Source organism: Aulonocara stuartgranti (assembly GCF_965226115.1).
Source record: "Aulonocara stuartgranti genome assembly, chromosome: 15".
Classification (NCBI taxonomy): domain Eukaryota; kingdom Metazoa; phylum Chordata; class Actinopteri; order Cichliformes; family Cichlidae; genus Aulonocara; species Aulonocara stuartgranti.
This window is the reverse complement of record NC_138951.1, coordinates 17,959,647-17,984,335: the sequence shown is the minus strand read 5'-3', so window position 1 is coordinate 17,984,335 and position 24,689 is coordinate 17,959,647. Positions and strand designations below refer to the sequence as shown.

Genomic DNA, 24,689 nt, shown 5'->3' with positions numbered 1-24,689 from the left:
GAACTGGCTGCCCCTGACATCCCCCCGATAAACATTTCTTATCTCAGCAGGGGACGGCAGCCTGGGGGAGACGCCCCACTGAGCGCGACTGACGTGTCGGCCAACACACAGCCGAGCAACAATCTCCCACAGAAACAAAGCGATGACAGCCCACATGAAGACCTCGCGCCCGTTTCTCATGTTGTGTCAGTGCAGCCTCATGGTGATATCCTCAAACTGAAAGTTCAGGAAGTCCCAACAGAGAGTGAGGTCCACCTGACAAAAAACAGAGACGGCAGGTCAGAACAAAATCCAAAGCCTTCACTTCGAGCCAAAGAGCAGCTGCTGAAAGCCCGTCTACTGCACTACGCAGAGAGCAGTCAGCAAATCCAAACTCATGCACAGGTATGCTCAGATTACATCACTGATCTGCTTCAATTTTGTTTTTCTTCAGTTTCTCAATTCTATGTTTTGGTACTTTGTGAGCTCTGAGAATAAAACTAGTAATATGGAGTTATTGTTTTTTTATGCAATCAAGTCAAGATATTTAAATTCAAAAATTAAATCTAGGAACACAAAGATAAATGTTGAATTGCAAGAAAATTAGATTTGTTATTAAAATATTTATTCAAAAGTTTTGTTTAGGATGCTAATCAGAGTGGAATCTGAACTGAAAGATGTGAAAATTGGCCAGACTTGGTGGTGGGTCTATGGATTAGACAGCAGGAATGAAACAACACTGCAAATCTATGACTACTTTTTGTGTACAGATATCTTTTGTCATAGCAATAGCAAGACTGTATTTTAAATGATGACTATCTCCTTTTATTTGATCAGCCGCTAGCTTTAAATTGCGATTTTATAACTAATTCTAATATTCTACACGATTTACAACCACAAACCTCCCAAATTTGGGACTCTGTTATACAAAGAATTAGAGAAAAAGCCATAGTACATGAACATGATCCAGAACAGCAAGAGAAAAAGGATGGATGGGTATTTCAGTCATTCTGTGTTTTGTCCAGACTCTGACTAAGAAGAAACTGTGATGTGGTGTCCAGTGTTTTTGAATGTGGACAGTGCTAGCAGTGTGCCACCATGACTCAGACTCAGCTGGTGTATTCTTTTCTCCATGATTTTTCATAATTTGAAAACACCAAGAAAGAGAATCTTTGTATATAATGCTATATTTCATAGTGACAAAATGTTTATGCAGCTAATAGTACTGTATTAGAAAATCTATTGTATACCAATCCCAGCTCCAGGACTATGAACCTAGATTACAAAATTATATTTTACAGTCACAAAATTGCTCTAAATTACAGTAGGCACTATAAATGAACAGTTTCATTCTGGAAGAGCTTGCAGACATTAATATTTGAATATCTGACAGTTCATAAAAAATGCAGCAGACTACAGAGGTAAAACATTAATAACTCTATTAAATGTCATTTACTTTGTTCATTTAAAGAAACCTTCCTAGCCAGAAACCAATTCAGCAGTTTTATTGGCTGGACAAGGAAAAGCACCGGCTGCAGAGTGCTAATCCTTGGTAATTGGATAGGCTCACTGCTCCATCTTTTCCTCTTTTCTTTACTGGACTGTTACTATGCAACTCTCTCACCTCGCAGGCAGTTGTTAGGAGCAACACGGTGGAGACCAAGCAGGAAGCACAGTGGACCATCATCCCAGAGCCAGCTGCTCCATCTCAAAAAGAACATCCCTCTGAACAGGAAGTGCAGGAGAGGTATGCTTCACTATCCCACTTTATTACACATTGGTGTTGTTTTTAGAACTGACAGCTTGTAAAATACTAATATGCTAGTAAGATTTACTAGACGTCACTGATTTTGCATCATATTTACTTCCCAGTCAGTCTCAGAAATTTTAGTAATGAAACAATGTGTAAATCTCTCTCAAGTTATAGAAAGCTCTGCTCAGCATTTAAATCTCAGCTTCAGGAGAACAAGCTACTTTTGGAGTCATTTATCCCAGATCCAGTCTCTATCCTTGCCCTGCAGAACCAAAAGAAGCATCTACAGGCAAGTTTGAGCACTTACTTTTACCAGAATTCTCATTTTAAAGTCCTACTCTTACATATGTGTTCATTATTATGTCTTAACTGTGGTCTTCTACATACTAGAATGTTTTTACAATTGTTAAGCATGAATTTATTTGTAAGCTCTAACTTTTGGCTTAAAATATTATTGCTGTGATTGTTTCATAAACATGTTTCACCTCAACAGACCTTGAAAAAAGAGACAGAAGCACTTTGGTTTGATGTTGAGCTCCAGTATACCCAGTTTTCCCAGTTTGCCCAGCCGATGACCAGGGAGGAGGGTTGGAGTGAAGTGGAACGAGAGCAGGGGTATCTGAATCAGCAGTGGAGAGAACAACAAGTGTGCCTACAGACCAGGTGCAGCTACCCTCTTAAATAAAAAAAATTAGCAATTTTAATGTGCGTTTCATACAGTTAGTGCTTTCCTTGCAAATATTAGACAATTTTAAATTAAAGTAGCTACTTTCTTGCCCATTTAAAGACTTACTTTAAGTTTATTTTACAGTAACAACACAGAGCATGTGCAGAAATCGGGTGTTAATGTTGAAGCTAAAGAGATATAAAGCGACTACTACATGAAAACAGATATTATATGCATGTGTTTATATGTGCATGCACTCTACTAGGCTGCATGAACTGACATATGGTCTGTGGGACATATGGTTTGTTTGTGGAAGTATGCAGTTAGTGATAAGTTGCTCCATTTAGTTTAGTTTGTTCAGTGTTTACAGCGTTCTTGTTGAAAGACTGTTAAATGCTAACAGATTTACAGCAGTATTAGCATGTTTGACACAACGTTCTTAACTCATTCACTGCCATTGACGTCTATAGACATCAATTGAAAAACTTACGTTGACTGCCATTGACGTCTATAGACGCCAATGGCAGTCAACGTAAGTTGAACTGAAGCCCACCAGCAGTAAAAGTAGACCTGCAAGGAGGTGCAGGGTTTGCGCACGTAAGGGATTGCGCAGTGAGACAAAAATGTGGTGCAAGTCTTGTTGTGTTTCACTGACAGCCATTTGAAAATGGCTGGCAGTGAATGAGTTAAGGTAGCCCTAATGGCAAGTTAGTGCAAACACAGTGGCTATACTACCTAGTACCACAACCACTATCACAAATTCCTTGGACTATTTCACAAAGGGCAAAATTTTTCAGTTTTGCTTCTGCTTTGTGTTTGGGTCAGAATGGCATCTCTGGAGAACATTGCTGACCTGATGAAGTCTGCAGATGACCAGAAGACGCTGATCACACAACAACTTAACCAGATAACCGGACAGCCTGTGGATATCTCTTCTCTGACTTTGGCTGATTCAACAATATTACATGATTTAAAGGTATAGGTTTAAAACCATGTGCTCAAACAATTAGTGCTTATGATATGAAGAGTATAATATTATTTTGAATCCCTGGTCTCTTGAATAGGAGATGGACAACAGGCTGCAGGCTGGAATGAGGATGCTAACAGAAAAAAGCACCAAAGAGGAAAGTCAGGGGCCAGAAGCCACATCCGCCTCATCCCTCTGCAGGGGCCTCCACAGTAGCATCCATCATTTCAAGCAGCTCAGACAGCAACTGGAGAAAGTTCAGTCAGCTGTTTGTGCTCTGGATCGCTTCCTGACCACAGTGAGAGAAGTCAAGACTGAGATCCAAACTGTGCTGGCAAACCAAGACCTGAGCAAGCAGAAACATGAGGCAGACTGGGAGCAGGAGAAACCTTCATTGGATGCAACAATGCAGAGGTTGCAGGCTGCTACTGAGCAATCTGATTCTGTGGACAGTAATTTAAAGGCAGTGGGGATTAGTCTGACCATGGATGGTGCACTTGCAACATGTCAGGATGTGGTGAAATGCATCACAGTACATGTTGTGGAGATGGAAAAATGGGGAGCAAAAGCTATAATTCTCCCAGAAGAACGGAACATACAGGACGACGAGAAATCTAAAACTGTGGAGACATGTCAGACAAAGTCTGGTAATGCTTCCCTACAGCAACAGGACATGCAAGAAGATCCCACTTCAAGTGAGCCAGATGAGGAGTCAGGTTTGGAGGCCAAAAGGCGTAAGCTGGAAGGAGAGACTCAAGTGGAGAAAGAGCACAAGACTCAAGCATGGAGACCTAGAGAAGATCTCCTAGAAACTAAAGACCAGAGACAAATGGGAAGAACCACCCAGGTTAAGAAAGACGGAGAAAAAATGGAGAATTTGGTTCGGAGGAGAGCAAACCTGTTAGCAACACTGAGGGAGACAAAGAAGGCAGCTGAGGAGCTGAGCCTGCAGGAGCCCACTCTGCCTGCTCTGCAACACAGGTACAACACCGAGCTGGTACAACAACGTACTTTTATTTTCTTTAATTTAAGTGGCGTATCAAAAATATCCAACATGATCCACACTACCAGAAAAACATCTAAACACTCATCAAAACAAACGCATCATCCCAAAGGTTTCCAATAATCTCTAAGTTATAATAATATCAGATTTTATGGTACACTAATGGTCAGATTAATATTGACTAACTTTTATACAAAGGTCAGCTTTTGCTATTTCTATAAGTAGCTGGAGGCTCCATACAATAATAACTCCTAAATTCTTTCAGAATGTCAGTAGCTTCTTCTCTCCATATCCTGTTTTGTTATCTGCAGGACACGTACCTTGACAGAGTTGGAAAGTCACCTCGCTGACCTCCTCTCTGAAGTGCAGTACGTACGAGGTGCATCGTCACGGTCAGAAATCCCTGATGAGAGTCAAAACAGAGAGGTGGAGGATCTCTGGGAGGAGGCAACAAAGGCTGTAACTCAAAAGTAAAATCCAGCGTAGTGTGTGGTTATTAACATTTGTAACTTTGATTGTTTCTGCAGCTCTTTCGTAGTTGTGTTACTCTGCTGAGCTTTTCTGTGTTGTGTTATGGGTCACATACAGACTGGAGCAGTGTGGTGTCCTAACAGAGCTGCTGAAGAGGTTTCAGAGCATTCGTGGTAAGCTGAGCGCGACACTGCAGCGAGCAGAAAGCGCTGTGAGTGAAAAAACCTCCTACATGGGGAAAGAAAAACTGCAGAGACTACACACTAAGGTAAGTCACACTGTTAAGCTTGACTAATGAACACAAAGATATCACAGCATTGACTTTTCTCTTTGTGCTGAAAACTTATCATTTAGGCATAATCCATATTTTTGTGTGTCTGTGGTTTTAAAGGTCCAGGAAACAAAAGCAGAGCTGAACAGCCTTGGAGATGGTATAGAGGAGGTCCGCAGTGTCTGCAGACAGCTTCACACTCACCTACGGCAGATACCAGAATGCACATGCATCCCATTTGAGAGCGAAGCTGATGCTGTCATGGATCACTGGCTGGATGTAAGCTTATCCACTTTACACTGTTAACTTTGTCTTTTAAAAAAAATTAGTTTTGTCTTTTTTTTTTTTGCATGTTTTGTTTTAAAAAGATTTATTTTCCATAACTTTGGAGGTTTGACTTATTCTTTTTGTGATATGAAAGTTATTTTTTAACTCCAGTGATATCACATTCAATCTGTTGCATTCTCCAAGAAGAGCTGGTGATGTGAGGATGTAACTGTAAAAGCAATCTAAGGGAAAAGAGGATACTAAGAGGCAGAACCTGGTGCAAAATGATCGCTTTTCAGAAATGAGAGGGCAGCTGTTTCTAACAAGATAAAAAATAGCAAAGCTACAGCAAAACACAAAAGCGCTTGTTTAACCTTTGTGCTTGATTATTTGACATTGTAATTGAAATAATAGGTTTTTGTAATAATATACATTAACCTGACTACACCCAATTTCCTATTATTTCCTATTATTTTCGAATGTTGCTGATCTTAAATGAGATAGATAAAGATGCATATTATTGTAGGTCTAGGTTGTTAACTTTGCTGATATTTAACTTATTTGCAGTTATCAGAAAGAACAGAGTCCTGCCTTGAAAACCTACATCTAGCCTTGACTCTGTGGGACGGGGTCCTTCAGCAGGGGTCAGAAGTGGAGCGCTGGACCAGCGATAAAGTAGCTGTGTTTGCTCAGTGCCCGTCCTTTCAGTGTGAGGATGACATCAAGACACTACAGGTAAAACGGAGCTCTTGTGTATCATTCAGTTATGTTATGATCTCAAAGTTAAACTATAATGATGTTTACCTCACTCGCACTGTTACCAGAATGAGATTGTGCTTCAAGAGGAAAGTATACAGCATTTCCACCGTAGAGCCACTGAGATTCAGACACTGCTTCAGAGCGCAGAGTCCCCTCCGGAGCTTCAGGTAGGCATTGTTCCTCTGGTGTTATTTTCTTTATTTAGACGGAAATAAAGACAAACACAGTAGTTTTGGTTTTTTGTTTCACTTCCAGAAATATTTGACTGTGTAAAATGTAGACAAAATGCAACACCTTATCTTTTTTCACACAAAGAAAACACATCAAATGTTTAAATAAGGAACACATCTAAAAATAAGTTGTGATGGGGCAAAAGAAGGTTGGAAAAGTTAAAGAAGAGGGGATCCTACACAATGGTGAACATGGCCCTGTCACAACTTTTTTTCAGATGTGGTTTGATGACCATTAGAATAAGACCTGATTTTTCCAAGCGTAGCCTTAGAACGTTGTATAGACAGAGGTAACCCTCACTAATCTCTGATGCACACCCAGTCTCTTTACTGCGGAGGCAGGCCTGAAATATGACAGAAAACTCTCAGTTTCAAAAAGAGAAACAAGGGTTACCCCCCAGTAGGCATCCAGGCAGGAAAGAGTTAAACATTTGATGTGTTTTCTATGTTTTCATATGATCTACTTTGAATGAAATATGTCCCAAGTTTTGTTTGAAATTGTGAACTTATTTCCTGCTTGAATCTAGATTACATTTTCAGTTGTTTAGTCATTTTCACTATTACAAAGGGTTTTTTGCTCATCAGTTCTTATGATTCATTTTGATTTGTCAAGGTGGTAGGAACCCAGATGAGGAAGAAGATAGAGCAGTTGAAGGAGCTCGTTTCTGAAGCTGAGGATGTTTACAAGCAGATGGTGATTACTAAAGGGCAAATCACTGGGAGGATGGAAGAGTGTTTCAACTCCCTGCAGAAGATTGAAAACTCCCTCCTTACTCTTTGTGGTCCTGATGTTGCAGACGTGCTTGCAAAACTTAAGGTAAGGGCTTAAATAAGACATATGAAATAATGAAAACACATAAAACACACCAATAGATACAAGATAATATCAAATTAGCATTGTCTTTTATCTGTTGCAGGAGTTGTGTCAGCAGCTCCAGTCCCAGGATGAGCAGGCAGAGAGCTTGTTGGAGGACGTGCATGTCTTGGCCTCTATTACAGGTCCAGATAGCTTACAGAGTCTATCCGTGGAAGGGATCCAGCTACAGGAAAAAGTCAGAAAGACCCATCAGCTCTTCTCTGAAGTAGAAGAACAGACTGAGAGGAATATGCGTGATCTGGACAGGTAATAGACATCACATACAGAACAGTGTTGCGGTGCATCTGTGTTGTGTAATGTGTACAGATACATGCATCTACAATGAAAAGGAAATTGAAGCCTCCACTCATTAATGTGGCATGTAAGCAAACTTAAGAGAGCTGCTGGGCAGGAATTTTTGTCTAACACGTGCTTGGTGACTTGACAATTTGTCATCATGGAATTGTCATAGGGCAGCACGGTGGCACGGTGGTTAGCACTGTTGCCGCACAGCAAGAAGGTCCTGAGTTCAATTCCAACATCAGGCCGGGGTCTTTCTGTGTGAAGTTTGCATGTTCTCCCCGTGTTTGCGTGGGTTCCCTCCGGGTACTCCGGCTTCCTCCCACGGTCCAAAGACATGCAGCTTGTGGGGATAGGTTAATTGGATAATCCAAATTGTCACTAGGTGTGAATGTGCGAATGGTTGTCTGTCCCTGTGTGTTGGCCCTGCAACAGACTGGCGACCTGTCCAGGGTGTACCCTGCCTCTCGCCCTATGACAGCTGGGATAGGCTCCAGCGCCCCCCGCGATCCTGAAAAGGATAAGCGAATGGATGGATGGAATTGTCATAAAGAAAACAGGAAATAAATTATATTAGGAAGTTTGTTTAAGAGTAATATTGTTGTGCCAAACATTTTGAAAACAGTGCATGCTTGTGCAGTGTTGTGCAATAATCTTGAGTCACTTTTCAAGACTTTCAAAGTTTTACTTTAGACATTGGCTGCTTTTCAATCCTTGTGCCTGAAAATTTCCAGAGGAAGTTTTTTATTGCTGTTATTATGCCAACAATGACCTACGTCTCAGACCAGAAGATAAAATGATCATCATTTGGCCTCAGTTTGTTTTCCTATTATTACTAAGGTTCGATCTTTTGGGGGATTTAGAAACAAAACAAAAAAAATTAATCGCTCATCAGAGTCATCCTTGAAACTTACCATCCAGTCAAATTTGCTCTTACTCTGTACGTAAAACAGCTGTAAGCAGAAAAAGTCTTACAGAGTCACAGTGCTTAAACCAAAGAGAAGAAAGACATCAAAACAGGTTTGTCTGGTTTCCTGAGTCAGTCATGAATTATGTGGCAGAACCATTTTTTCACTGTAATGTCGTTTGAACGTATAGCATTGAGCATTGAGCAAATTAATGTGTTTGTGGTATGCACATGGGACGTATTTATGCTGTTTGTGTGTTTCAGGCTGCAAATAGAGAGGGACCATCTGGAGCAGTGGCTTCATGCTGCTGAGGAAAAAACAGCAAAGGAAGAGGATCAAAGTCTTCTGGAAGAAGAAGCGCTTCAACAAAGGTAAACCTTTCTCCTGAAGGTGTGTCACTCTCAATGTAGATTTGCAACAACTTGTATGTGTTCATGGCCCGTATATACTGCCTGATAACATATAGTATATGTATACTTTGCAGTATAATTGAAAATATGCTTTAAACATTTACCTGACTGTTTTATTTTTTTATTTACAACAATACATATGAGCAGTATTGATATTATTGTTGAACTATTCCAATGTATTTTAAATTCACACATATTTTAATATGTTGGAGGTTCCTGATTACAAATAAAGATATGGAGGCTGATGTGTTTACTTTAGACTTTTGAAGGATGGAAAGTGACAGTGCTGCCAGTGCTACATATCAGGCAGAAATGTGAAAACGTGAGAATAGCAGAGTGACAGTAAAGACAAACAAACCTAAAAAAAACATGCAAGTGTTCAGTGCTGTGATTTTGACTAATGCTCACCAAAGTGTCAGGAATCTTGGAAACTGTGTATTGTTTTGTCAGGTGACTCATTCTTTACTCCATGTGTGTTTTAATTACGCAAAGGTCTGTTATATTGTAGATAAAAAGCACTTGTTTTACATATATTTTATATTCGAGCTGGAGTAAATTTTTTAATTTAAAAAATGCAATGATGTAATGCTGATGAACTACTATCACTTTTATTTTTTATCAGCTTAATATCACACACAGAAGTCCACACAGTAGTATCTACCACTTCAGTGTGCTTTGACTCTAGCATGGAAACATTAGATTTGACCCCATTATTAGCATTTACAGCTTTGATTTCTCTGCAGGGTGAGGACAGAGCTCCTCAGTCAGCTTGTGTCATCTTTACAAAGAAGCAACCTTCAGCAGCTGGCGGTGGTGGAGAACAGTAAAAAGCTGTTGGAACGATACAACAACTCACACATTAAAATACAAGGTGACTGTAAGGAGACGCATTCCTCTCTGAGGGAGGAAATCGAGGTGTTTCAGGCTTTATTCAAGTCCACACAATCATGGATCAGTGATCTGAGACAAGCTGTAGACTCTCCACTTGCTGAAAGCCCCTGGATTCAGACTCCATTAGAGCAAAAACTTCACTGTGCTCAAGTAAGAAAATGTTGCCTGCACATACTAAGATACTCAGTTTCACTATGTCATTTAGATCACAGATTTTATTTAGCGCATTTTATAAGAAAGTATGCTCTGTATCATACATACATGCATGTGCTAAGTACCTGTGTGGAGAGGTGACAGAAAGGCTTGATTGCTTGTGGAATATTGAACAACAAATCTTCTTACTCTCATATAAGTGATTGTGACGTGGGTGTGCCTACAGTTGTGTGTAATGTCACATGAGGGCGTGATGTAGGTGCTTTCTTTTTCTCTACATTTGTTCCAACTTGTTCAAAACTAAGGAGTGTACATTTGCTGTGCAGAGCTGATGTTAGATTCAGGGAACTTTCTGGAATCTATATGTGTGTCTCAAAGCTGACAGTATCTGTCATACAGGCAGAATCCTGGAGATTTTTTATAACTGCTTTTTTGTTTTACTAAGGTTATATACTGACTTGTAAACCCTACAAAATCCATTGCAGGCAGTGTTGAGTGCCGAGTTAGAGGGGGAGGCTCGCCTGGAAGAGCTCAGAGTTACTGGAGATGGTCTGTGCCACAGGGTGTTGAATGAAGATGACCTGAAGAGGGAAGTTCAGGACACTGTTCAGAGAGCAGAGGAGAAGTGGCGGGAGACTTTGCAGTCAGTTGAACCGTATTACAGGTGAGTGAGGTAGAGCGGGTCATCTACTGATCAGAAGGTTGGTGGTTCGATCCTCCAATCTGCATGCCAAATATCCTTGGGAAAGATGCTAACCCCAAGTTGCTCTCTGATGCATCTATTAGAATATAAATGCGTATGAATGTTACCTAGAAAGCACCTAAAAGCATAGAAGAAAGTGCTTGTGTGAAAGGGTCATGTGGCATGTTGTATAAAGTGCTTCGAGTGCTGAGGGAGAGTAGAAAAGCACCATAATAGACTCAGTCCGTTTAAAACAGGTGGACCTTTCCTGAATCTAATATCTAATGAAACTAAGCAGTAAAATTATTACACATTACATAATAACAGCTATAAATCCTGGGATTTAACTAAATAATTTTCATGGTCCAGTTTTAGTCAGAAATGGTTCTAATCTCTTGTTCTTATTGTTCTTAAGCGCTCTAAAAGCTGATCCAGAGGTCACTTGTTTTTACCTGGACCAAAGGAGGGAGCTTTGCCACAAAGTGGAAGTGCTGCAGCGCCAAAAAGATCAGCTTCCCACTTTATTTCCCTGTCCTGGCACAGCTGAGCGTAAACAAGGATGCCGTCTTGCCCTTCAACTGCAGGAGGAAACTGAATCCTTGCAGTTAATGCTTAGCAGCCTGTCTAAGAGGAGAAATGAGCTGATTGAGCAAACCAGAGACAGCATCTGGAAAGATTCTTCCTGGGATCTGCTTTACACCCACTGGTCAACACTGATGGCAGAACTAAAGGTAAAATTACACTTATAATAGTTAACTGATGTCTATTCAACAATGTCTCTGAGCTAACACTATTTGCACATTGTTAGGTGGTAACGATGTGGTAAGATCACAAGATAAATTTTTTGTCACAGTGTTTGTAGTTTTGCCACTGCAGTGGAGTTTAAATTAAAAAAAAATCATAAAAACAATCAATGAGTTTCCACTTTAAAACCAAAAGTTCAGGGGGGAAAATCATATTATTTGGGATTTGCAGCCAATTTTATATACAGTGCTCTATGTGTTAGAGGCTGAAGAATAATTAGAAAAACAAACAGAAGCGCCTGAAGTCTAGAACTCACCAAATGCTGTTTCCTCCAATAAAATGCTCTTCCTGTTTACTGCTGCCACTCTCAGCTGTTGCTTGTTTGTGGGTCTTTCTGCCTTCTGTCTTATCAGGTGGCTGACTTGGCCATTGAAGAATATCCAATTCCTTGCCCTTGAGAAACTCTTTTGTTGCTTTTGCTGTATGCTTTGGATCATTGTCAATTTGCGCTGTGAAACTGTGTCTGATCAGTTTTGCAGCATTTGTCTGAATCTGAGCAGAGAGTATACTCATGTACAGTTCACAATCCATCCTAATGCTTCTATCATCAGTCACATCATCAATAAACACTAGTGCCCTGGTTCCACTGCCAGCCCATGCTATAACGCCCCCTTCACCATCAGACCAGAGATAATGTGGTATGCTTCAGATCACGAGCTGTTTCTCTCCTCCATACTTTCCTCTTTGTGTCACTCTGGTACAACTTAATCTTGCATTCATCTGTCCAAAAAAAAATCGTTTTCAGGACTGTTCTGTCTCTTTTAGATGATTTCTGGCAAAGTCTAATCTGGTCTTCCTACTATTGATGTTCTTCAGTGTAACCAGTCCTTTGCCCTTTGCTGTAAACCCTCTGCATTTCCATTCATGCAGGCAGGTTTTACTGGTTGACAATGATATGTCTTTCTTCTTGATTGTGTTCTTGACTTGATTTGAAGATGTTGACAGTAATTCTGTCATCATGTACTTGAGTTTTCTTACGTGGTGTTTCAGGACTTTTGGTGTGGCTGAGCTGGTCAGTGCATTCATTCTTTTTAAGAATTTACCAGCTTGCTAATTTGTCCGCTCCTACAGTTTTTGCTGTCTCTCTAATAGGTTTATTTTGGTTTTTCTGCATAATAATGACCTCCTTCACTCGTGCTGACATCTCTTTGAAGATGAAAGAAAAGAAAGCTATAAAACTGAAAGTCAATATTTTGAATGTATTTCAGATATTACGTCTGCTGCTACAGCTGAAAGTCTGAATAAAATCTTGGCTGTTTGATTAAAAATCACCTACAAGAACTGTCTTTGTGCAGCGAATTATGGACCTAACTTTATTTCTCAGAGTTCAGAGTAAAGAGTTTTATTTGTTTACTTATTTTTTCTTTTTTAAATTCTATGCTCTTGTAGTATAATATGACATGATAGGGATAAATTAAATGTACATTAGCATCATTCATTCATTTCTTATTTTCCTTGTGTGATAGACAGTGTTACCAGGGGTTGCTCATTTCCTTTGGGCCAGGACTCTGGCATTAAAGTCACAATACATACAGCAGCAGGTTGTGTTTCATCCACTTTATCATAATGTGATATGAACACTTTTGGAGCATGACGTGTGGTCAGTTAATGGGTTGTGTTTCAGTCTATTTGTGTGTAAGCCTTCTGAGTGTGGCTTGTTTTACCTCTATCATCCACAGGGAGTGTGTTCCCGCCTTGAGGAAGGTGCGAGTAACGAGGAACAATTTGGCCACTTGCTGCAGCGCTGTTGCCACAAATTGATGTCCCTACAGGAAAGGATATCAGCCTGTCAAGGCCAGAAAGAAAACTCAGCAGGAACAAACACTGACATAGCAGCTCTGGAGGTGAGATGCATTAAGTAAACAGACCAGATGAGCTGTGTACAAGCTCTTACATTAAAAAAAATCATTGTTTAACAATATTAAAAAAGAATTTACACTGAAGAAATGTTGGATATGCAAAAATGTAATCATCTATCAGGGGTTTCTCCTATAGTCACTGTTTTTGGGGTTTTTTGTCACTGTTTTTAGGTTTTGCTACAAGAAGTAACTGGCACTGAAAAAGATCTTCTTCAGCTTGTAACTCTCAAGGACTCCATCACAGTTAGTTTAGCAGCTGAGGCCCAAATAAGTCTCACCCAACAAGTCAGCAACCTTCAAAACCACAAGAGGGCACTAGAGAGTAAAATCAGAGAGACTCTGGCACAGCTTCAAGTGAACAGTGATGAAAGCATTCAGCGAGTTAAAAAAGAAGCCTTGTATGTGCAGACAGCTCTTAAAGACCTGGCTGAAGGTGTCTGCAATCTTTCCAATACCCATGAAGCTTTGCCTGATATCAGCCAGCTGAAACAACAGTGGTGTATGATACAGGTAACATGAACATATACTTCAAAATGTTGATATATATCTGAAAAATAAAAATTGGAAAAAGACAGCTCACAATATTTAAACAGAAGGACTTGTGTGTCTCTCAGAGCTGTGATAGCAGCCTGACAGAGCTGGCAGCAAGAGCTGAAGACCTGCAGAGGGCCAGAGAGTCGACCAGCACACAGGAAGCCCTTCCTGCAGATATCATTTTGACTGTCAGTGCCATTTCTGAAGACCTTGGCAGGTGCTTTACTTCATTCTAAAATGGAATAATTAATCATTCCTGTATTTATTCATCTTATCAACTGAATATGCAGTGCTAATTGTGAGAAATGATTTGTTAACTTTGACTTTTAGAAATTTCTGGGGATTTTAAGACTGCTCTCAAAGTAAAATGAAGATGAAAATATTAATTTAGTATCAAGAAAACAATTAAAGTGGCCTACCAACAGATAACAAGAAAAGACTTGTGCGAAACTTGCACTATTTGAAGCAGAACGTAACTTGGGTTGATGGTGAACATGACTTAGTTCATCATCAGTATTGTTGCAGTGAAGATATATGAGGGTTTACACATCCTCTGAATATGTGAGGGAATATGAGGGTTATTTTGAAAATGCACTCGTTCTAAATACTGTACGGCTCATTCACTGCTTGTGGTCTCGCTCCAGCCTCAGGTCTGTTTTTTTGCAAAAGAAGCAGGATTTTGCAGAAAACACTGCAAACAGAGTGAGAGAGCTCACCAACCAGATGCAAGAGTGGTGCCAAAGAGTACAAGCTGAACCATCAACGCATAGCCAGGTAAAGCTCAGCGTGTTCAGTATTTTTTTCTGATACATGGAATAAATAAATAAATAAATTAATTAATTAATAAACAAAAGTTTCAAAACAAATGTAAGCTTTGGTTCATATGCACAGGTAAACCTTTTGTTGTCTGCCTTTTGTTTTTTAAAATCTGCAAATGAATGCCTGAGTGAGTAGCCAAAAGTATTCACTCACCCATCCAAATCATTGAATTCAGGTGTTCCATTCACTTCTAAAGGTATATAAAATCAAGCACCAAGGCATGCGGATTGCTTCTACAAACATTTGTAAAAGAATGGTTTGCTCTCAGGAGCTCAGTGAATTTCAGCATGGTACTGTGACAGAATGCAACATGTATAGTCTTGAAATTTCCACAATACTAAATATTCCAGTTATCTGTTCATGGTGTAACAAAGATGAAGTGATTGGGAATGACAGCAACTCATCCACAAAGTAGTAGGACATGTAATATCCTCGAACGAAATTAGCAGATGCTGCATAGTGCGCAGAGATCGCTAGCTTTCTGCAGAGTCAATCCTAAAGACCTTTAAACTTCATGTGGCCTTTGGATTAGCTCAAGAACATCCTTACATCAGCCTTACATCACCAAGCACAATGTAAAGGGTCAGATGCAGTGGTGTAAAGCATGCCGCAACTGGGCTCTAGAGCAGTGGAGACATGGAGAGAGTGATTGGTGGACGGAGGATTGTGGTGTGGAGTTGTTTTTCAGAAGTTGGGCTCGGCTTCTTAGTTCCAATGAAAGGAACTCTTACTACTTAGGAATACCAAGATATTTTGGGCAATTTAATGCTCCTAACCTTGTAGGAACAGTTTGGGGATGGGCCCTTCCTGTTCCAACATGTCTACATGGTCCATAAAGACATGGATGAGCAAGTCTGACATGGAAGAACTGGCCTGTACAGAATCATGGCTTCAACCCGATAGAACACGTTTGCGATGAATTAGAGCAGAGACGGCAAGCCAGGGCTTCTCATCTAACATCAGTGTTGACCATCACCTTGGTCAAAAATGTATATGTATAGAACCTATATGTGTTAACACGCCTTCTTTGCCACATATGCACCCTCTTGTATTCAGAGAGTCATGCATGGTGAAGAATGTGAAAAACACTTGAATATTTCTGTATAAATGTTATGTTTGTCTAAACGAACAGTTTGTCTGCACTCTCCATCTCAGCAAATCTCCCTGCAATATCTCCCCACAATACCGACACTTTATTACAGCTGTAATATAACAGGACATGGTTGGGCTGTTTGACCACTGTATTGAAGCTGCTGTATTCTCCCTGCTGTGTATTTACAGTGCACCTGTCATAATTGATATTTCATGTCATCTTTCGTTTCTCTAGCATCAGTAAAGTGTCTCCTTAAATGATAGTGTATTATAACTGAACCGGATCAGTACATCTTCTGTCATATGGATTAGGGGATAAGCATATTGGGAAATACAAAAGTAATTCAGGTGGAAAAAACACCTTGACTTGTCGCTTGTTGTTGACACAGAAGCAAAATTACAGTGAGTGAGGTTAAGCAGTCTTAAAAGGCACACTGTGACCTCAAACCAAAACAATCGGGATCAATAAGAGTTTACAGTTAGATAAGATACGAATCTTGATTAAACCAGATGTTTTTGCAGTGCGTGGTTTCTGTTTTACCCTTCTTTTTTTTTAGCTTGTGTATCTGTCTGTGCTGTCACAGGGACCTCTGGATGAAGGTTTGCAGCTTCAACAAGCACTTTATAATGTACTCTCAGAGCAAGATTTTCTACTTAATTGCCTGGGAACAAATGTGGCACAGGAATTGGAGAAAAATGCTTCAGGTGCACTCACTGAAAGCCAGTCTGCACTTGAAACCCAATCTAAACACCTGGTGAGTGTCTCCCTTGTCATAGAAATGTACAGTTTGGTGAATTTATGGCCATAACATTACTATTGTTTTTAATATTGTTTATTTCAAAGGTCATTCGCGTTCATGGCAATGTGCAACTGGAAAACAAAGATTTGCCAAGCAGAAGTGAACAAGACAGTCTAAGAAATGAAAGTGGAGCACCTCATTTGGCATCAAGTGATAAAACTACAGCAGTGGGTCTTACAGCTTCGCCTTTCTCTTGTGCACCACACAGCCAGGAAAACTCTGAAACTAATCAGAATGACAACAAAAGTCAAACCAAAGGCACCAAACTTCATACAGAAGTATCAGGAGGTTCAAATGTGGAAGCCGATGCCACAAAACAAGAACAAGCAGCCGTGGTAAAAACTGAAGATGATGCCTTAGCCACATGTTCAGAAACTCCCAATGTTTTAAAGACCCAGCTAGAATCTCGCCACTTAACACCACAAGAATTACACTTGAAGTCTTATCTTGGGTTAAAAGATAATCGTGCACTCAGGGCACTTTCTGGAAATGACAGAGGGGCATTAGTGCCAGACTCACATCCTACGCTTAACAAAAGCTTAATAGCTCAGGAAGAAAACACACCATTGCAGAGTGACACCACCTTCACCGCTGTCTCAGAATTCTCAGCTGTAGGTGCAGACAACACTAAAGCAATCGATTCAGCACACTGTGTCACATCCTTGATAGAATTACCACCAACAAAGCCAGACAACTTCCCCACTACTGCCTCTGAACATACTGTGTCTAATCATCTAGAACCACAATTGGAGACATTCAAGGCAAATACAAATGCTCAGGGAAAACACTGTAAGGACGATGGTGTCGTGTTCACTGTTGTATTGGATATGGACCCACAGGACATACAGCAAAGGGACAATTCTGGTTTATGCTCCCAGGAAGCGAGGTTCTCGGATGAAAAAAACACACAATATTCAGGTACAGGATTCCCAGAGATGAAAACTGAAGTCTTTATGACGTCAAACAGTCAGGAATCAGACAAAGGATTGCAACAGTGCACATTTGAAGCACAATCAGAGACTTGTGAGGCAGCCGCCGATGTGCAAGAAAAGGAGAATTTCTCTAAATGTGTCAAAAGTAGCCCAGCAAAGGTATTTACCATAGTGTTAGACATTGAGCCGCAGCCATTCGACACGCAGAAACGTGAAAAAGCCAACAGCCCTGATTTACTCGGATATTCACAGGAAACACAGTTTTCTAATGCTAGGCCTGCAGAGGTTTCCAGCAGAGCATTTCCTCAGAATAAGTCAGGGCACTTTACCACATTAGTTAGTGCTGGATCAGATGAGGTTATCTTCCCAAACTCTTGTACAAGTCCTGAATCAAACCCCTCGGTGTTAGTGAATACAGTTTTGGAAGAAGCAAACTGTTCAAGTGCCAAATTACCATGCAGAGAAAACCACAAAACCCATGGTTTAAAGCTTAACAAGGTGTCGAAATCCTCTAAATCATGTTGCGCTGTTGCTGAATGTCAGCATGCTGGTGCACAGACAGCAGAAACAACATTTCCAGATGTCAAATTAGAGGAGACAACAGATTTCTGTGACTCTGGGGAGCAAACAGAGAGCACAGTGGATGATTCTGTGGAAAGTGGGGAGGCCTTAAATGGCACACATATATTTGCTTCTGGCAAGAAACAAGTGACACCTGATAGCACTGTATGTAACACAGAAGCAGCATATGAGGAGGTGCCAAAGGGAGAAAACACAGAGGAAGCAAATGAATTTGAAAGCACAGAATGTAAAGTTTCAGAATTGCCAGTAAAACGAGACATTGCTTCGCTTCCAAAAGACAAAAATGAGGGGAAGTTGCCTGCAGCACTAGAGGACATGGGAGTAACACAGGAACAGGTAGGTGCCATTTGAAAATTTTACTGACTGGATTTTTCCTCACAGTTCTGCTCTTTCCGGACTTAATATGTCTAAGAAGCTAGGCAATCGACATATATATATATATATATATATATATATATATATATATATATATTCTAACAGACAGGCATTAAAAGCCATTATGTTTTTCTAATTTTTTTTTCACTTATCATCATCAGTGGTAATTTGGTTAGATGCTGTAATTCTGGCATAGCAGGTGGTAAACCAGCAGGTGGCTGGAAAGACTGGAACTCCCCCTGTTTGCAGTTAGAAGGCGTCAGTGACTGTAAATACCTGTAAATAAATTCAGAGCTGCTTAATGCTGTGATCTGTAAGCTGACAGTCTCTGGAACTTTCCATAAAAAGTGTTAATTTGCATTTGAACTTCCTGATGATGAATAACCCAAACTTTCTAGGTGATTCATCTGTACCTTTTTTCTAAAATTACATGAAGCTTGTTTGACATTTAACAACCATTGTTATTTCCCTATGTTACCTTAACGCTAGAGAATATGTGTGTGGGAGAGAGAAGCTGTGTTTCTGACATTTTGCAACTGTGAAGTTATCAAAAAAGTTTGTCCTAAATTTAGTGGGAATTTGTGTTCTTTAAATACATTTTTTCTTTTCACACTTTCCATTCAAATGCCACCATTTTGCTCAAATCCCTTCAAACTTCTTTATGGGAAATTCACAGTGAAACGAATAAACTGGCTGTCACTGTGTTTTACACAAACTAAAGTTATGCAGCATGCAAGTACACACATTTGCAAGCCTCCACAAGATTTTTGGGATTTTCTTGTGATATCAGCTGCATGCCTGTGCCCTGCTTGCAGCAGCTCCAAAAGAAGATAAGACATTAGATACGACAGACAAGAGGATGAAAAAAGGTGTAAATGAAACTGACACCAGGCTTGGAATCATATTTTTAAGACAACTCGATGTTTTCATTATCGGCATAATTAAAGCATTTTTAATAGAACAGTCAGTTACAAAGTTCCCAGATTATTACACAAGCACATTGACCATCTGACCTTGTCATAACTTTCACAGGACTGCAATTCTGTGAAAACTCAGCACACACGTAATGTTTTCACATAAATTAAAAGGACAAATAAAAGCCACGTTGTTTATTTATAATTGGATGCACTTGATTAACTGGTCACCAGCAAGTGTGACCTCTGCTATAAAAGCAGAAGTTTTGGGCACTTTGCTCATCTGGAGCATTCAGGTGTGTGTTAACACAATGTACTGTAGCAACTGTAGCAACAACTTCTCAAGAGTGGACCAGCAAATTCAATCAAAGGTCACACCATGTAATACTTAATACTTACTTAACAGTTGGTGGATTAATCCCTGACTTCTCCAGTTTGCATGGCTAACATCCTAGGGCAAGACACTAAATCCAGGTTGTTCTCTGATGCATTCGTTGGAGTTTAAATATCAGGCAGAGACTTAAGCATAGAAAAAAGTGCTTGTGTGAATGAGACATGTTGTGTAAAGTGCTCAGGTAGAATAGAAAAGCGCTACATAAGAACCAGTCTATTTACCATGTTACATTTCATCACATAACATTAGAAAAACGACTAAACAAGTATGGCCTGTTTGGAAATGATGCCAGGAGTTTATAAAGTTTAAGTTTATAAAGCTGCATGTGAACAAACCACAAGACTTCTGGAACAATGTCCTTTGGATTAATGAGACCAAAAGATGTTTGGCTATAATGCAAAGCACCACATACCAGTTATTTGTCAAATAACTCATATCATTTGTCAAGCACAACATTGGAGGGCTGATGATTTGGGCCAAAGGACCCGGGCACCTTGCATTCTTTCACTCAACTGTGAAATCTTTGGTAAATAAAAGTATTCTAGAGCCAAATATGAGGCCATCTGCCTAACAGCTAAAGCTTGGCCACAACTGCCCTATGCAACGGGACAGTGATCCCAAGCACAGCAGCCAATCTACAACAAAAAGACCTAAAGAGAACTGTGCAGAAATGAATGGATGGAAACCTCAATGAAATTGAGGCAGTGCTGTAAAGGAGAGTGGAGTAGAATTCCTCTGAAATGATGCAAGAGACTGATAAAGTCATACACAAAACATTTACAACCACTCATTGCCGGTTGTGCACCATTTCATTGAAGAACATTAATGTTATTATAACATTTTGCCATTCAGGCAAGCTTGTGTTTGAGTGTAAAAAATTATCTTTTGTATTGTGCTAGAAACATAAAACGTGCAGGATGTTTTCATATCATCGTTCAGCTCCACCCTCCTGGTGGTATACACCTTAGTCATGTCCAAGATATTTTAAAAAAGCACCTCCCTGTTTGTAACCTAGCATCCCATGCCTTGTTTTAGTGTTTGTTTTCTTGTCTAGGCAAGCTATAACAAATCATTTATTTCCTAAAAGAAGTTAGCAGGAGAGCATAAAAGGAGCCCTTGTCCCCCAGGGCAGACTGCTTATTTCTCAGGCACATTCTTGTGTTAACTGTACCGACTCGCCGGGCTACCGTCAAACGTAATAATATTTAGCACTGGTGGAGCAGGGAGAGAACAGGAAGTTCTGTCATTATGCACAGACAAACATGTGGAAAGAAGAAAGCTAAAATGTGACACCACCCCTGTCTTCTGTGTCTTCAGCGTCAGATCCCAGAGAGCATGGAGCCTGAGAGGACGGCCCCGGGTTCACCAGCTGATCTGGGTTCTAAAGAGACACCAGGTGGACCGGCAAACTCCGGAAAAGAAAAGCACACCATGCAGGATATTTTTTCTGATATCCAGAATGTGGTGGAAAGAAGTAACATAATAAATGTGAGTATCAACCAGTTTTAATTATAATAATATACTGCATTACTGTAGGCTTGCTGTGCTGAACATTTAATAAATGCTACTTGTAAAAGTCAGAACAAAACATTCGGACTGAGGGAATTAAAGTTAAGTGAGCTTTACTGTTTATATTTATGTCATAAATCTCATAAATCTGCATTAGCAAATAATACATAGCAAGATAGCATGGAAATATAACATGCATCTATATATTTTTTACTTTTTCTGTGTGATTTTCAGTACAGATGCATGTGTCTAAAAATAGCAAGTGCATGGGACAGTGAGCAGATAAGAAAGGCAGTGTTTTGATTGATGCCTGTGGGTTCCCTTGATGCTACTGACAGGAAGTATCTATGAGATACAATGATTTCCTGTTTGTAGTTAGGAAGTCTAATTGCACACAATATACAGCTGTTGGATTTTTTTTTAGCTTCCATCATCCTAGTTTGAGTGTTTGTTCACGGAAAGCTGAAATAGTTTATAAATTGACAATGATAATTAATCACAAAGATCCCTGGTAAAAGTTATAAATGTTATAACAGTGTAAACCAACCAGACTAAACTAGATCGCTATGATAATTTATATTGAATGTTTGTATTTGCTGTCTTTACAATATATACACAGTTTCTTGGTTTTCTTGGTTTCACTGCCCTATCTGTTATTACAGCTATGTCCTTTCAGTACATGTTTTTTTAAACATAATTCTTCAGTCCATTTTTCCCAGCTGTATAATGTGGTAAACAATTCTGGATTACTTAAATGTAGCTATTTTATATTATTTTTTCACTTACATTACTTTCTGTAACATAATATTTTTTGTGTCTAACTCTTGTATTGCTCTTTTTTTTTTAGAGAACACCACATATAGATTTAAACTGGTATCTGAAGTCTTCTCCTGGTGAACAACAGATTCAGTTGGTACGAACTGTTCAAAAGATTCTCGCATGTCGATATCAACCAGCCCAACTCAGTGTCATAGCTATGACCAAACAACTGGAGGAAGCAAAGGTATACACTCTAGTTGTATTTACGTCTTTCTTGCAAGAATATGCAGATTTGTTAAAATTAAAAAATGCACAAATATCTATAAATGTCTCATCTGTGTACTGCAGGAGTACCAGCGCACTGTGCAGGAACAAGTTGCTACTTTAAAAAACTCAGGTGCCTCTAAGGCTTGTGAACCAAGTGCCTTAAACAGTGCTGCAGGCCAATGGAGCGCAGCACTGCTAGATGCTTCTGCCACAGTGCAGGTCAAAGCAGCACAACTGGAGCAGGTCAAACAGTACCACAAGCAGATGAAGCTCACCAGAGCTTTTCTGGAGGTTATAGCCGCTGAGGAGGAAAAAACAAGCTTGTGAGTAAACTTGTGAGCTGGATTTTGTGCACTTGGCATTTGATACTGTTAACTAATTGTTGTTTTTTTGTTCTGGATTTCGTTAGACACTCTTTGGGAAGCAGTGCACTACAGGCTGAAAAGCTTCATGTGCTCCTGCAAACAATGGAACACAAGAAAGCTATGATGGAAGGTTTGCTACGCTTAAGTAGACAGTTGTCAGTGCACTTGAGTGACACTGAAAGTTCAGGTGCTCTTCTTGGTCAGCTTGGAAATGTTCAGGAAGAATGGCGGCTTCTAAAAGGAAGTATCAAAAGAGCTCTGCGGCATGCCTCCAACTCCACCTGTCAATCCTCCCTTCTTTTGAAAGAAGCCGAACAGCTAAAAGCCAAACTCGAAGCTCTCCAGAAATCCGACTGTCAAAACCTTAACAGCAAAAGTGCCTTGGAATGTGTTTGTCTGACCACAGACCTAAAACTGTATAACCAGCTTTACATACATTTACAGTCCCAGTCAGATGCTCTCAACAATTTTTCTCTAGGTCAGAAGGAGAAAGATGAAATCGAGCATAGTCTTCAGGAATTGGCTTCCTTGCTCGGGGTCACCAAAAAGAAACTTGATTCTGTCACACTTAGCTGTGGTGACAGTTCTCCAACTAAGATCAACAAACAGCTACGAGACTTGATTGTATGGGCTAAGCAGGCAGAAAATCATATCTCTATTGGGAAAAAGTTAGCTCTTTTCCCAGAGGAGGCTCGTATTCAGATTGTCGAAATGAGGAAATTTCAGGCTGATATTTTATCTAGACAGTCCAAGATGAGAGTACAAGTTGACGAGATGAAAGACTTGGTCTCTAATATGGAAAATGAAGAAAGTGACCAAGTGTTGAGGACAGTAGAAGACCTTTATGAAGCTATTGCTGACAGTTTGGATCTTGTTCTTGACACCATGGAAAAAGATCTTAAACAGAGAGAGAAACTGTTATGCGAGCTTGCTAGCATGGATGCCTGGTTAGCAGAAACGCATGCTAAAAGAAACCCCTGCGCTCACATTGAGAATATTTCAAAAGTGGACCTCAAAAAGCTAGAGAACGACCTGAAAAGTCATGAATTAGCCACAGTGGATATAGAGAGCCAGCTAGAACTGGTGGAAGTGATGTCAGAAAGTTGCAGGAAAATAGCCATAGGGTTGAGTCCAGCAGAGAGCCGCTATCTTGTCAACAGACTTTCAGGCCTTTGGACAGAATTAGATGGATTGCTAGCTCATGAGAAAGCCACCAGCTGGGAATTAAAGGAGCTGATTCATGAGTGCACTACTTCAGATGAAGAGTTATCTTCCATTCAGGCTAGTTTAAAGCAAATTTCTGCTGATCTAGAGCAGCTGAAGATCCCTTTGACCCAAGAAACCCTTTCAGTGATTGCACAATGGAAACACATGCTAATGGAGCATCAATGTCAAATCCAGGAGCTTCAGCATTGCCTGGAGCCCAAGCGAAGCTCTGTTCTGTGTTTTATCGGGGAACTGGAAGACCAGTTCAAAGCTCTTAGCATAAGTGCCTTTGAACAAGAAAAGTTTCTGCACCTAAAGACACAAATGGAGGAATCTAAAGATATTGTCAAAGAGCAAATCCAGAATGCCAAAAACAAAGCACTCGGTGTGGATGAGAGGTTTAAACTATGCCAAACAGTCCTCGTTGAGATTCCTTTAGTCAAAACACAAAGTCAAGAAGCAACAGATCAACTGGAGGTTATAGCTCAGGAGTTGCACCCATCTGTTCTTCATTTAGAGAGGGAAAGGATTCATCATATAGTTGATACTTTGGAGTCTTGGGAGACTCTTGGCACAGATGATATCAAAAACCTAGAAGCTCAGCTCCTGCTAGGTTTACAGTTTGACTCAGAGCTTCCTGCTTATATAGAACTCTTAGAAAGCACAAGAGTCGAGCTGGAAGGAACTGAACCAGTCAGTCCAGAAGAAACAGCCATAGATATTGCACTACAACGATACTGGGTCATTTGGCGAAGTATGGAGTCTGGGATGCGAGTTTTGGAAAATCTGGGACAGAAAGAAAAAACTGACCTGAGGAACTACAAGGAACTATATTCACTTCGAGATTCAGTCATGCAAGAATGTCACTCACAGATGGTAAGCTTAAATTATTTAGATATTTCATATATAGT

General features: G+C 40.0%; 1 protein-coding gene across 1 annotated transcript in view; it reads left to right on the top strand.

Moving 5' to 3' along the window:
* syne2a (spectrin repeat containing, nuclear envelope 2a) overlaps window positions 1-24,689 on the top strand; it is a 91,482-nt gene that overhangs the window by 12,803 nt on the left and 53,990 nt on the right. Inside the window, exons 27-53 of the mRNA XM_082504967.1 lie at window positions 48-384; window positions 1,611-1,726; window positions 1,901-2,021; window positions 2,226-2,395; window positions 3,225-3,375; window positions 3,464-4,347; window positions 4,681-4,839; window positions 4,958-5,108; window positions 5,232-5,390; window positions 5,946-6,113; window positions 6,203-6,304; window positions 6,981-7,184; window positions 7,285-7,490; window positions 8,695-8,802; window positions 9,585-9,882; window positions 10,371-10,549; window positions 10,983-11,298; window positions 13,051-13,215; window positions 13,402-13,740; window positions 13,845-13,981; window positions 14,409-14,538; window positions 16,260-16,430; window positions 16,520-18,325; window positions 20,990-21,160; window positions 22,029-22,184; window positions 22,289-22,530; window positions 22,617-24,654. Coding sequence (XP_082361093.1) covers window positions 48-384; window positions 1,611-1,726; window positions 1,901-2,021; window positions 2,226-2,395; window positions 3,225-3,375; window positions 3,464-4,347; window positions 4,681-4,839; window positions 4,958-5,108; window positions 5,232-5,390; window positions 5,946-6,113; window positions 6,203-6,304; window positions 6,981-7,184; window positions 7,285-7,490; window positions 8,695-8,802; window positions 9,585-9,882; window positions 10,371-10,549; window positions 10,983-11,298; window positions 13,051-13,215; window positions 13,402-13,740; window positions 13,845-13,981; window positions 14,409-14,538; window positions 16,260-16,430; window positions 16,520-18,325; window positions 20,990-21,160; window positions 22,029-22,184; window positions 22,289-22,530; window positions 22,617-24,654 — 9,184 coding nt within the window. The remainder of the gene's footprint in view (window positions 1-47; window positions 385-1,610; window positions 1,727-1,900; window positions 2,022-2,225; window positions 2,396-3,224; window positions 3,376-3,463; window positions 4,348-4,680; window positions 4,840-4,957; window positions 5,109-5,231; window positions 5,391-5,945; window positions 6,114-6,202; window positions 6,305-6,980; window positions 7,185-7,284; window positions 7,491-8,694; window positions 8,803-9,584; window positions 9,883-10,370; window positions 10,550-10,982; window positions 11,299-13,050; window positions 13,216-13,401; window positions 13,741-13,844; window positions 13,982-14,408; window positions 14,539-16,259; window positions 16,431-16,519; window positions 18,326-20,989; window positions 21,161-22,028; window positions 22,185-22,288; window positions 22,531-22,616; window positions 24,655-24,689) is intronic.